This window comes from Malaclemys terrapin, chromosome 7 (genome assembly GCF_027887155.1).
Source record: "Malaclemys terrapin pileata isolate rMalTer1 chromosome 7, rMalTer1.hap1, whole genome shotgun sequence".
Classification (NCBI taxonomy): Eukaryota; Metazoa; Chordata; order Testudines; family Emydidae; genus Malaclemys; species Malaclemys terrapin.
The window spans coordinates 36,621,916-36,635,467 of NC_071511.1; the positions used below are offsets into that span (position 1 = coordinate 36,621,916).

The 13,552-nt window shown below is 38.7% G+C and overlaps 1 protein-coding gene across 6 annotated transcripts in view; it reads left to right on the forward strand.

Moving 5' to 3' along the window:
* IQSEC1 (IQ motif and Sec7 domain ArfGEF 1) overlaps positions 1–13,552 on the forward strand; it is a 685,614-nt gene that overhangs the window by 383,614 nt on the left and 288,448 nt on the right. Inside the window, exon 1 of one of the 6 annotated variants that reach the window (XM_054034029.1) lies at positions 9,549–9,747. The exons of the other annotated variants lie outside the window; for them this stretch is intronic. Coding sequence (XP_053890004.1) covers positions 9,725–9,747 — 23 coding nt within the window. The 5' untranslated portion in view covers positions 9,549–9,724. Of the gene's footprint in view, positions 1–9,548; positions 9,748–13,552 lie in introns of those variants that run through there. 6 annotated transcript variants of the gene reach the window in all.

The following is a 13,552-nucleotide window of genomic DNA, read 5'->3' on the forward strand; positions in this document are numbered from 1 at the left end:
ACAGTGAGGTTTTCAAGACGAAAACAACAATTCTGCCAAAAGCCATCATAATGGGAGAAAGCTCATACAGTTTGCACATGGAGTAGTACGGAACAAAACAGTGACAGAATGGAGATTCCTGTGTGTGTGTGTGTGTGTGTGTGTGTGTGTTCAAATAAATAAAACAACATAATGAAGGTCTTTGATTGTCAGGCAGGAGGCTTTAAATTGATTTATTAAAATAAAATCTATTCTATGAAGGCGCTTACATGTGTTGTTTGTGAGAAACAGAACTGCAAAAGATCCAGATGAGCTGAAAGTTTGTTAAGTGATGGTGGCTTGGAAAGGCAAGCTCCTGGCAGGCTGTATCCATCCAAGAAAGAATCAGAGCATGGACTTATGTTTTGACTGGGCTGGTAGTTAAACACATGTATAGTTTTTTGACTTCCCAATTCGGGAAAGTACCTAAGCACATGCTTAAGTGATTTGCTGAATTAAGGCCTGAGTTGTTTAACGAATAGCGCAATATGGACTTTTAATAGTAGAATCACTATGTTGATGGAAAGGTAAGTCACTGTGAACAATAATGCCCAGATTTCATACCACCGCAACAGGAGCGATATGCACAGTGTACTGTGCCACAACTCAGGAGTCGTGATCGTCTATCATTGCAATAGTAGCGAGTTAATATTTTGCAGAGGAGTTGCATTGATTCTGAGGAAGACATTAAAATAATGTTATGTGGTATTTTATCCTTTATTCTCCATTGCAACCATTACTTTTTTTTAATGGCTACTGTGAGAAGAGAGTAGATGTAGTATAGTTATAAACATTGTAATACATTTAGTAATGGTCTGTGAAATAGTTCATTTTGTGTCATGAAATTTTAGGCCAAAATTTTCTAAAAATGACTAGTGATATTGGCTGCCTCAGTTTGAGGATGACCAGTTTGAGACCCCTTCCAATACTTGATTTTCAGGTAGTGCTGAATACTTGTCCTCTGAAATTCAGGCCCTTTCAAGGTGTCTCAAGCTGGACACCTAAAATCAGTAGCTATTTTTGAAAATGTAGATTCTAATGTGTGGTTAGTGTAAGGTTTTTATATACAGTTTAATTATGAAATCAGTACTCTGTCCTCTCAATGTCTTAGGATGTGCTTGTCCTGCACAAAGCCAGTTGAGTAATCCTATCAATTATAGTACTTATGACATGGAAATTAATTGCTTCCCTTTCTAAGTTCATAGCCCTTGACATGAAAGAGTTAACTGCTCTTGTTTCTCCTGTGATGATTTAGCAACAGGTGCATTAAACCTTAAGTCATTTCCAGTAGCAGTAAAACAGAAGGAATAGAGCAGGAAAAGTGTTTAATAAAAATAATCATTTATGGGATTTCATCCGCCAATGTAAACAATCAGAATATAATGTTGTTAATAATTTTCAAGTATGTAATAGGTTACAGAACTCACCCCAGTGGGCTAATAGCATGTGAGTAAAATGGTCAGCTATTTGTTTTATAATATAGTAATGACATTCTGTGAATCAGAGTGAATAGAGTAATTTGTCAAACTGACAAGTTGTGGTTTTAAACCACCCCTCCTCTGGGGTATTCCACTGCAACCCTCTATTTTATTATTTATAAGGATGTTAACATTTACAAAATATGTTTAGACAGAACAAGGATGCAGGACATTGTCTTGAACAAATTGTGCTTGTAGTCCATAATTATTTCTCTGATGTAGCGGAAATATTTATCTCCAGAGCACAGTGTTTAGAGAACATGCTTAATGTGCAGAATTATTAATTAGCACTTGAAATTGCAAACTAATCTTTTGGGCAATGAAAATCATAACAAGTAGTAAAATATTTCCCAGACCATGCTTTTAACTTTTAAAAGGTAAAATTTGCAAAAGAAAATTCAAAATTGGGAAATCATGGAAACTAAGGGACAGATTCTGAGCATCACCATCATAAATTTTTCTTTGAGAGGTTTGTACAGATACCCATCACTATAGTATCTATGTAACTTTATTGAAGCCCATAGAATTTCTCCTGATTTACACCAGTATAAATGAAAGTGCTCTCCTACTGGTTTTTGAATGTTACAATTTTTGATATCTGATTTGTGTCCATTTATTCTTTTGCGTAGAGACTGTCCGGTTTGGCCGCTGTACATGGCAGAGGGCATTGCTGGCACATGATGGCATATATCACATTAGTAGATGTGCAGGTGAACGAGCCCTTGATGGTGTGGTTGATGTGGTTGGGTCCTATGATGGTGTCCCGTGAATAGATATGCGGACAGAGTTGGTAACAGGGTTTGTTGCAGGGGTTGGTTCCTGGGTTAGTTTTTCTGTTGTGTGATGTGTAGTTGCTGGTAAGTATTTGCTTCAGGTTGGGGGGCTGTTTGTAAGCGAGGACTGGCCTGTCTCCCAAGGTCTGTGAGAAACCAGTAGGAGAACACTTCAATCTCCCTGGACACTCAATAACAGACTTAAAAGTCACCATCTTCAACAAAAAATTGAAGAAATAGACTTCAACGAGAAACTGCAGAACTGAAATTAATTTGCAAACTTGACACCATCAAATTAGACCTGAATAAAGACTGGGAGTGGCTGGGTCACTACAAAAAATAATTTTCCCTGTGTTGATACTAACCTTGTCAACTGCTGGGAATGGGCCACATCCACTTTGATTGAATTGGCTTCATTAGCACTACAAAAAGTAATTCTCCCTCTGTTGATATTCACTCCTTCTTGTCAACTGTTGGGAATGGGCCACATCCACCCTAATTGAATTGGCCTCGCTAGCACTGACCCCCAACTTGGTAAGGCAACTCCCATCTTTTCATGTGCTGTATATTTATACCTGCCTACTGTATTTTCCACTCCATGCATCTGATGAAGTGGGTTATATCCTACGAAAGCTTATGCCCAAATAAATTTGTTAGTCTCTAAGGTGCCACAAGGACTCCTCGTTGTTTTTATTGATACAGACTAACACGGCTACCCCTCTGAAACCTGTCACTTGTCTTTATTTGTGGAAATTTACTAGCCTAAGATGGAGTCCAGGGTCACATAAGCATATCACATGTCCTTACATGGCTTGATGACTCACAGGGTGTAGCCATTGCCCATATTCTTGCTGAGTCATCCTCACATCCATAGGAAGAGCTATTTGGGCAAATGAGTTTCTTCTATGGCCCGTTGTCTGTGTCCTTGATGGGCCATCAATACATAGCAGTCTGTCCATAATGTAAATTTTACCTGGTGGGCTTTACCCAGGAATACAATACATATGTATGAAGCCAGTACATAGCCAGTATTCATAACATCAGATACAAAATGCTACATGCATATAAACAGGATAATCATACTTAGCAAATCATAATTTTTCCATTGGCACCATACATGAAATACTTTGTGCGAGATTTGTTGTAATTGTTTAACCATGGCAATATCAATGATGTAAATGGTCATTGTAACGGGATGGGACTCACTACCATGGCGCCTCTTGCTGGCCGTACTGGGAATTAGCTCTTGTTTTGCCGGAGCACCCTCGTCTAGTGGTGTCTCGCCTGTCATCACTCTCGCCTCCACCTCTAGGACCCATGTCGCTCCCCAGACCACAGCATCCTCTTCTGGATACAGCCTTCCGGCTGTGCCCCACTTGGTTCTCTCCCCCGTTCCGGAGTACCCAACAGTTCTCAGTCCAGCCACTTGCTTCGGTGGTAAACTTCAGTCTCTGGTCTAGCTACTCGCCTCAGTGGCAAACTGCAGTCCATGCACTGGCCACTCCCCTCGGTGGCAAGTGTGGGGGCAAAAGGGGTGTGGACTTGGACCCAGGCCCACCCGCTATGCTGGGTCCCAGCCCAGGGACCCTATAGCCAGCAGCCATGTACTGCCCCTCCTCCTACTCCACCTTCTGTTTCCCTGGGACACTTCCTCACAGCCCTAGCACCTTCTCCACCCATGTATCAGGGCCTCAGTCTGGAGCTCCCTCTTGCTCCCCTGACCCTGCCCAGCACTGCTCTGTCCGTGGTGCTGTCTCTCTCAAACCCTCCTACATGGTAGCCAGTCTTCCTCCCTTGGCCTCCAGGGAGAGACTGCCTCTGTTCTGCTCAGCAGCCCTTCTTATATGGGCCAGCCTGGCCCTGATTGGCTGCTCCACTAAGCCTTCTCTCTATTGGCTGGCTCAATAAGCCCTCTTCTAATTGGCTGGGTTCTGCGCAGCCTCCCCAAGGCTACTTTAACCCTTCAGCCACCCCAACACAGTCATATTCAACCATTCAGCATCACACCAAGACATTTTAAATAATAAACAAATGATGCCACACAAAGCAATAATTTACACTGTAAGGAGTCTGCAGAATTAGACCCATTGTGTGACATGTTGGCCCCATTGAAGTCAATGTCAGCTTTTCCATAGACTTCAATGGAATCAGGATTTCACTTGCATTGTTACTTTTAGATTGTAAACGGATTCGGACAGTATCATTGTCATCTTTTATGCCTGTCTAACCAATGACTGCATGGCGAGGCCCTCTGTCCCCCTCTATCGGCAGCTAGACCAGCTAGAGATTGATGAGCCTGCCACAGTCTTGGTTAAGTCTTTTAGCTCATGCAGTAGAGGCTCATGCGTTATGCTCCAGAGGTCCCAGGTTTAATCCCGACCACCAATTACTGGGGTCTGCCGGCGTTACATCTGTACCTCTCCCAGCACATTTTAGGCAATGGTTCCATATAAATAGTAATACTAGGGCCTACATTATGCATGAGGTCAGACCAGTTGAAATGTTAAGGAAAACTACCAAGAAACTTTTCCAAATTTTGTCAGGCTGCCTATATTTTGTATATGAAAGGGAGAAGAGAAGCTTTGGACCTAGATTGCTTGATAGTGACATCTTTCTTTAACTGTTATTGAGAATGTTCTTTAAAATATTTGAATTGAAATAGCATTGCATTTACTTGGGTGAGATGCAACGATGCACAGATTATCCTAACTTCATTCACTACACCAAATCCACAGTCATGTCAAGGGAGAAAATTTGGATGGTACATGGGCAATGTATTGCAGGAATAAACTTGCATTGGCCCCGATTCAGTAAGCACATGATTAACATGAAACATGTGAGTAGTCCCATTGACTTCAGTGAATCAGCAAGGGCTAGTTTTTGGTTCTTAGATACAAAGATACTTAGGCATTGCAATGGCACTGAACTATGGGATATTCTGGAGTGAACATCTCTCAGTCTCTCCTTTTGAAACTTCCACTGTGTACAAATAATTAAATATAAGAAAGTGAGAATGACTTTATAGTCCACTGGGTAGGGCGCTCATCTGAGAGATGCAATTCTCAAGTTCAAATCCCATCTCCACCTCAGGCAGAGTGGGGGAAATGAACTTGGGTCTCCAACATCTTAGATGTGTATCCTCAGCACTGCGCTAACGGTTATAAGGGAGGCCACCTCCTCCTCCCACTCCTGCCATTTTGTGTGAGTTTAGGTGTGCTCAGAGCATGGCTACTGGATCAGGCTCTGCAAGCAAGATAGACAGGACAAAACTAGTTGAGGATGCTCCTGGGATTTAAGAGTGAGAGTGGCCCCCGGGCCTCTAGACTGAGGCAGTTGTGCATGTGCTCACTAGGAGAAACATAGGCACCTAGGAGACTTTAACGGTAGAAACTTAGGTGCCCAGGGATTGTAGGTGCCTATTGGGTTAGATGGCAGTTGAGCGGAATCTCAGTGGTACCTAAACGTTGGACTTAGGTGCCCTCAGTAGCAGTTAGGTGCCTAAGTCCTTTTGTGGATCTAGCCCCAAATGTTTTGCTGAATTGGGGGCAGGTCAATTTTTCCAGCTGTTTTTTGGGGGGAAAACCAAACACTCAAGCCAAACAAGAAAAGGCCATGTAAGCAACTAAGTGGTACAAAAGTGTAGGAGCAGGATTTTATAATGTCCCATAATAATTAATATATGATTTGATTTCATCCTGTTAGCCACCCTTTTTGAATAGCAGAAAGGAATGACAGACCAGAACAATCCGTATGACTGATTATGGTCACCCTTTTGTTTTAGGATAAGTTATAATGTCTGTTATGGTTTCCTATATGTATTATTAGGCACTCTAGTTAAATATACATTTCTTTGTTTTAAGGTTTTAGTAAGTAAGAGACAGGACCTTGTATTGTATCTATGTTAAGGAGATTAGAGGAATGTTGAGGGCCTGAAGCTCCAGTGTGAATTGTTTTAGTTATAAGATTTAGCAAGGCTTGATTTACAATGTATTCTGCTGAATATACAATACTGCTGTCTGTATACCTTTGAAGGTTTCTGTAAGAGATTGTTTGTGTGAATGAGGAATGCATGCATCAGGAAAAGATAAGGTGTGAAAGCCATCACAAATGTCCAGATGGTCAAGAAGAAGTGAGAGACTTGGAAAGACCAGGAGACAATCAGAAAACATCCATTGTATCCGATGCTAAACATGTTAGCAGCATTGACAACCTCAGAGGTGAGGCAGGCACCCTCAAAGGCGAGACAACAAATAGGAGATAACGATGGGAAGCCGGACAATAACCATCAAATGATAACACCACTTAAGGACTAGCGATTACAGGATGACATTGCAAAATGCATGGACTCAAATGGGAATTTATAACTATAAAGCTGGGGTGCTTTGCCATGGAACTCTGGGTTCAGTCCTGCAAAGCCTCGGAGCATCGGATCGCGACTGACAAGAGCCCAGCTCCACACTCGTGCTCAATCTAACTGGCCATTGAGAGTCTTCTGACAGCATTAGATTTAGTGAAAGCCAGATAAAGCATCTCATTGCTTAATCATGTTGCTTTTACTTGCTAATTTGGCATTGCAGCCTGCATTACTTGTTGGACTGTTTTAAAAATTGTTTTAGTACTTGTGAAAAAGTGACAGACAACGATCATGATTGGTTAATCCACAGGACTAGTAGAGCAGGGAGTTACCCAGCCAATTCAATTCACTCTTGGCTTGAAGTGACTACCATACCAGGTGCATTGTTTTAGATATGAGAGTACTGTTGATTCTTCATGTTCATTTCATCTTTGCCCCCAGATTATCAAAAACATTTTTGGAAACAACTTGAGATGGTTTTTCATAAATTTATTTGCTTTGATATCAACATGTAATTAATCAGAAATAGAACCTATGCTTCTACTCCTTCATTTTTCTGCTATAAAACTTACATTTTATTCTGCTCCTTCATAATAAATGGGTATCAGTTAAGGGCAAATGATGGCAAAATGTTGGTATAGTCACAAAAATACCAGATACTAAACTAATTCATAATATTAGAATCTCCGAGAAAGAGAGAATAAAGAAAGAAAATATTTAATTTTACTTTGCCCTCGGTGTTGATTCATTATAATGTAGTATAATGTAGTATAGAATCATAGAGTATCAGGGTTGGAAGGGACCTCAGGAGGTCATCTAGTCCAACCCCCTGCTCAAAGCAGGACCAATCCCTTGAATGAAAAGGCTTTATTGGATGGAATTCTGATTATTTGTAGAGTATAATATATATGTACTTATAGGCCACATTCAATATATTTACAATCATTCAATATCCATTTTAGTCCATCTTACTTTGTGTGAAAGTCATGCAACTTGCATGACTTGCAGAACTGAAGTCTGTCAGATTGCTTGCATGTATAAGAGTTGCAGGCTCCAACTCTTGGGCCCCGGCAATCTGTCAGCATGGATTGCAATGCAGGATCAGAGTCTACATTTGATGCAACAAAGAGTCCTGTGCACCTTATAGACTAATAGATGTATTGGAGCATAAGCTTTCATGGGTGAATACCCACTTCATCAGACGTTTGATGTGTATCTCTCCTAAAGTTGATTCTACAGAATACTATCACTGTAGTATCTGAGCATAAAAACTAAGTTTTATAAATAACCATAAAATGTCTTTTAATTTTGTTAACATTAACAGAAAATAAAATTATGAAACACACAATGTATCTGTAAAACAAGATCCTAACCTTAATGCTCAACCTAGCATGAAGGTACAGGAAAGAATTGACAAGAACTAAGTCAGATAAATAAAACCTCTGCTTTAAACTTACCTGATTCATAGTAACTAGCTGATGGTATTCCCACATGGACTATCCTGCAACCCATAACACTCTGCACTATGCTAATCAGAAACTGATCAAGAACATCCTCTTTTGAGAGAGATTCCTGCTTCAACAATTTTTCATTTCCAAAAATTATGACATTTAGCAGCAGCTACCTGGCCTCAAGCATCTCTGTTGCCTGTTGAACTTAACAGGTATTGCTGTGATAAGGAGAATTTGGCTAACGACCTTCTCACTGTCTTAGCCTGCTGTAATATTTCCAGGCTGTGGAACAGTCTTGAACCAATCACTGGATGACAGCTGATGAGCTGCCCTCATTAGACTGTCCTCATATATATTTAACTTAATAATATGAACAGATGGCTATTATAGTGATTCATCAACCGAGGGAGCCAGCTTGGCTATTGTCATTATGTGAGAACTATGTGTCTAGCTCTAAAAATAGGGTGAGGGTTGTCGTTTGGATACTTGGTAGACACTGAACAAATTGTAAGAAGGTTCAGTGACTCATCAGGTCTCTAAATTCAGGTCATTGCTCTGGGGAAGAGGCAGTGTTGGTCCTGTTTGTACAGAGAAAGTACAACATCAAGTTTGTGCAAAATCTGCACTGGTGTGATGGAAAAAATGTGTTCAGTAGCAGCAGCATTTCTTACTCTGTGCCACCACTATTAGTACAAATGACGGCAAGTCACTGGGAGGAACTTCAAAGAGGAAAAGATCATGGTTAATTAATAGCTCATCTGTAATTTTCTGTATAAAAAAACTTTGTTTAGCTGTCATCTGCCATAAGAACATTTTAACAGCACACATCTGACTGAAGAGCAAGCAAGATGCCTATTTACATAGTATACCTGTATTAACGTATGTTGTCAGCTGAACTGTGGAGTTCATATATTAACAAACTATTCTGGGTCAAAGGACCAGTTCATGCATTTATTTCTTCATTTTGGAATAATAAATACTCAGTCTGGAAGAATAGTCTGTTGTTGAACCAAGAGCCTAAAACTAATCCTGTGTTTCTGTTCATGTTTCCCCAGCTTGTTGATTAGCCTTGCTGCCTTATCAGTTCATATCATAGTATGTGACTATAAATTGACTTTGCAGTGAAGAGGGAATACAGTTTGCCTCCACAGATGCTGCTGTTACCATGGAGATAAAAGGACCAATGCCCTTTTTCTGATTTGGACTGTACTACAGTGTTCATAGAGAGATGGTGTATGCTAAAACTACATCATTTGCTCGTGAAATATCAAGCTGAATAACACATAAGGAAGCATTTTTTTAAATGTTGTAGATGAATAACACATGGAGGTTTTCACTGGAAGCAGAAAGAAAAGGTTGTGAAAACAGTACTAGTGGTTTATATATTTGCTAATCCTTCTCCTTGGGAAGAACCTTTTGGCTTTGCAAAATATAACCCCTTACAGCCTGTGGGTTCATCTGATGCAGTGTTTGATGCTGGTTACATCACAAGCTCACTTTGCTGTGTTATTCTTCCGTGGTCAAGCTTGAATGAGCATGCAAAGGCAGTGAATGTAATTTTTTTTTTTTTGCTTGTTACAAGAGTGACCTGTTCTACTTCCAGTTGCTCAAAACGAGAGGGGGGAAAACAAACCCACAACACATTTGAGGATGGCTTGCAGAAGGTGTTATTTGTGAGTACCTTTTCCTTTTTCATCTGTCCTCTGGTCTCTGACATCTGGATTAAGGATTCCAGACTTTTTGAGACAGAAATATGAGTAGTGATCAGTTTCTTTCAATGAACCATTTTTTGGGTGTCACCTCTTTGGCAGATTACTGATGTGCGTTTTAGAATGGTACAGACAAGGGATGCTTGTAGAGCAGCAGAAATAAAAGTAATCCAGCATATTTTTATAAAACACCTATTCAGAAGTTAACAGTGTGAGAAAAATTAGATATTTTGAACAGAAAGGAAGGAGCGCAGAATTCTCAGAATAGGTCTATCACAGGAATTGAAATATATCTTCCATCTTGTTTTAATGCTTTGTTCTATTAAAATGTACAGTGTCATTTAAATAAACTACTTATTCTAGGAAATGGTGTACCATCTTAGACAATGTGACCTCGATGATGTATAAAATTATCTCGTTCTATGCTTCATGAGTATCATATATATGTTGTTTTCTCATACCCTAATGATGCAGTAAATGCTTAGAAATCAGTTCATATGATATACATAATATTACCAAGAGCATTGCAGGCAACATAGCTGGCATTTAATGTTTCATTCATTTAATGCAGTGTAGCAGCTCTTTGCATGAGTTGTCACCTGTGGTTGAAGAGCTAAGTGCTTGTACACTTGTAGCCAAGGGTGAAGGATGTTAAAGTTTGCATAGTGCTTGTGGCATCACACAATCTAAGTATGTATGGAAACCGCATCAGGCGATTTTATTCATGTGTGTTTTGAAGGATCGAATGGGCTTTGACTCTCAAGCTTGCTGTCAAACACACCATAGTACCAATGTGTCATCCCACCACAGCCCAAAATCAAAACAAACCTGATGCAAGTGCATAATCCTCTTTTTTTATTTGCTATGAACACCAGTGTTTCACTTCTAACCCATAATAATTCACAAGGACTGTGCCCACTACTTGCATTCATCATTTCCATTTAAAGATCCTCTCTTCCTAGGACTGAATTTAATTTGATCAAAGCACCCTAAGGTGAATGCCAGACCAGCCATTCCTAGCCTCAGTCTCAACAATTTCAATAACATCAATCTCAAACCATCCACATTCTGAAACCTTTATTCATGTTCAGTAATACTGTACCTATTTCATGAGTAGTGTTATTAAAATCAACTACGCAAGAATAAGGTGCTACTCAACATTAGTAAAGAATCTGGCCCTAAATTTTCCTTCTCTCTGTGTGTGACTGGCAGTGGGATATGGTGGGTGAGAGAATCTATTTAAATATTCTAAAATTAGACTGAGCTTTGATATGTTGTGTTCAGTTACACACAAGGAGGTTCAGATAAAAAAAGTGAACTCAGATAATAGGTGGTAGCCATCAACATGGATTAGCTCCTAAATGTTAGTGTTTATACCAAGTTAAAAAGGAAGAAACACTCTGTGCACTGGATTCCATTTGTGTATTGGTTTTGGGGTTTCTGGTTTTCATTACTGTCTATAACGGGACAGCATTTGTTTTAGTGCATAGCTCATATCAACTAGAAAGCCAATGTTGTGTGCAGATGATTTGTCCCTCAGTATGCAATGTAGTAGATTTCTGTAGTAAGTTATTCTTGTACTGTGAGGGGATTTTTTTTGCCGATTATTATAATAGTCAACTGCTCCATCATATAGGTAATTTTATATTAATATATATTAAGAATGTAGATTTGGCAAGTTTTTGATGATTGCTTTGTTACTAATCTCATCATAATTATAATTGCAACTGAGTTGGAGTTCATTTTTTCCCACCATAAAAAAATTGGAGGTCGTTCAGTATTAGTGAAGAGCATTTAACTCAAAAGATTACTTCCTTTGACATTGCTGTCTCATTTATAGAACCAAATGGCAATTTATCTCCCTCCATTACTGCTTGTTTTTCTAACATTCCCCCCCATACATATGACAGCATTTACTGTAGGAAGCAAGGCCTAACCTGTCATTTCTTCTGCAACTGCACTTTTAACTTGTTTAAGAGAAATTAGATGCATAGAGATCTGTATAAAGAAATATTGTAAGCCTAGGTATTTCAGAAATATTTTTCTGTAAAGTTATGTATTCATGATCTGTGCACTTGTCTTTTCAACCGATGAGCTATTTCCTGTGGTAATATATCAAATATCTAACACTGTGGTAAATTAAAACTAGTGGATATGCACAAATGTTAATCTACATGCAGCAGATATTAAGGTTTCAAATAATGCTGTAAATTCATAGAATCCTAGAACATGTTCCATTTCTAAAGACAAGTAACACAGCCATTCATAAACACTGTTTTCTCCTTTCAAAATACTACATTTGTAAATATCAAATTTAGAAACCTAAATTCCTTCTACTCAGTCTTTTCAGATCAAAGTCAACCTCAAATATATGATTTAGTAGAATTACTATATTTATAGATACCTCACAGAGTGCAACATATGTCATTCCACAATGGTATTAGGAAATAAGCTTTGCCTTGCTGTAAAGCTCTCTCCCCTTCATTTGCTCACTCTATCTCTCGCTCTCTCTCTTTCGACATTACTGTTTTTTCCACCCTTTTGAATATTAGACTAGAAATTCATCAGTCTTGCTGCTGGCACATTTGGTTTCTATGTTTTTAGTATAGACTGAAACAATGTAAAATGAAAAATGTGCTATATAAAATATTTGTATGCAACAAGATCCTTACTATCTTAGGAAATTCTGATAGTATGTTAATGAAGTCAGAAATATAGAAAATATTATTTCTACCTCCCTCCATCAATTTTCTGATCTTCTCTAACAGCATTTATTCTGCCTTTCCTATGCTACTTCATTTCTCTCTTTCTAGGCTCTTATGTTTAATTTTAGCTTTGAAACTGCATCATTTAACTCTGGGACACAGTTTTGTATGAAAAAATCAATAGAAAATAATTTCATTTGTGCTGTAAATTGATTACTATAACCAGACCTTTAAGAATAGATCTTCTTAATCAAACTTGTGAAGGGAATTGAATGCTCCAAAGTATAGGTAGCTACACATTACTATTCTTATTTAAATTCAACCTAATTAATTTCCTACAAGCTGTACTGTGCATTAATATATAAAAGTAGCACCTCTTGATGTATATATTTTACAAGGAATTTTTTGTGTGTATACTTGAAATAAATATTTTTTGGAAAAATTGCTTTTTATAACCATGAGGTATAAGGTAAGTGCTATACATACTAGGATGCTACAAAATAGAATTCATACTCCATGGTTACTATGCTGGTGGAACTGTAAATGTTTTATAAAGGCAATGGTCTTAGTGTCCCAGGAGAGTAGCTCATGATTTATTTTAGGGCCATTTTGTTAGTGTAGGATCAATAATAGCCTACTTACCAGTGGTTTTTAAAAGGTGATAATTTCTAGCTACTGACACTTGGGTGGGAAATAGAGGAAAAAGAGGAGGAAAGGGAACTGATGTTAACGAAAACCAAACCATTATTCTGTATATATCCTGTAACACTCACACACAATGTGGGTGTTTGACCATACTGGTAATAGGGCAAAAATCGTGTAGTTCTTACTCCTTTTGTAGGCAAAATTACCATTGGATTTAGTAGGGGGTTAGAATGCAAAGGACACACTAAAGACCACAGGATTTAGCCCATATTCATGAGATTTAATGGAATTATCTTTTACTCTTCATTTTTATTTAAATAAGTGTTATCCTTAAATGCTTTTAATTCTTCTATATGACCACCAGGCTCTTCTGTACCAAAGAACTGAGCCACAACAAATGGCAGTGCTGCTTTTTTTTC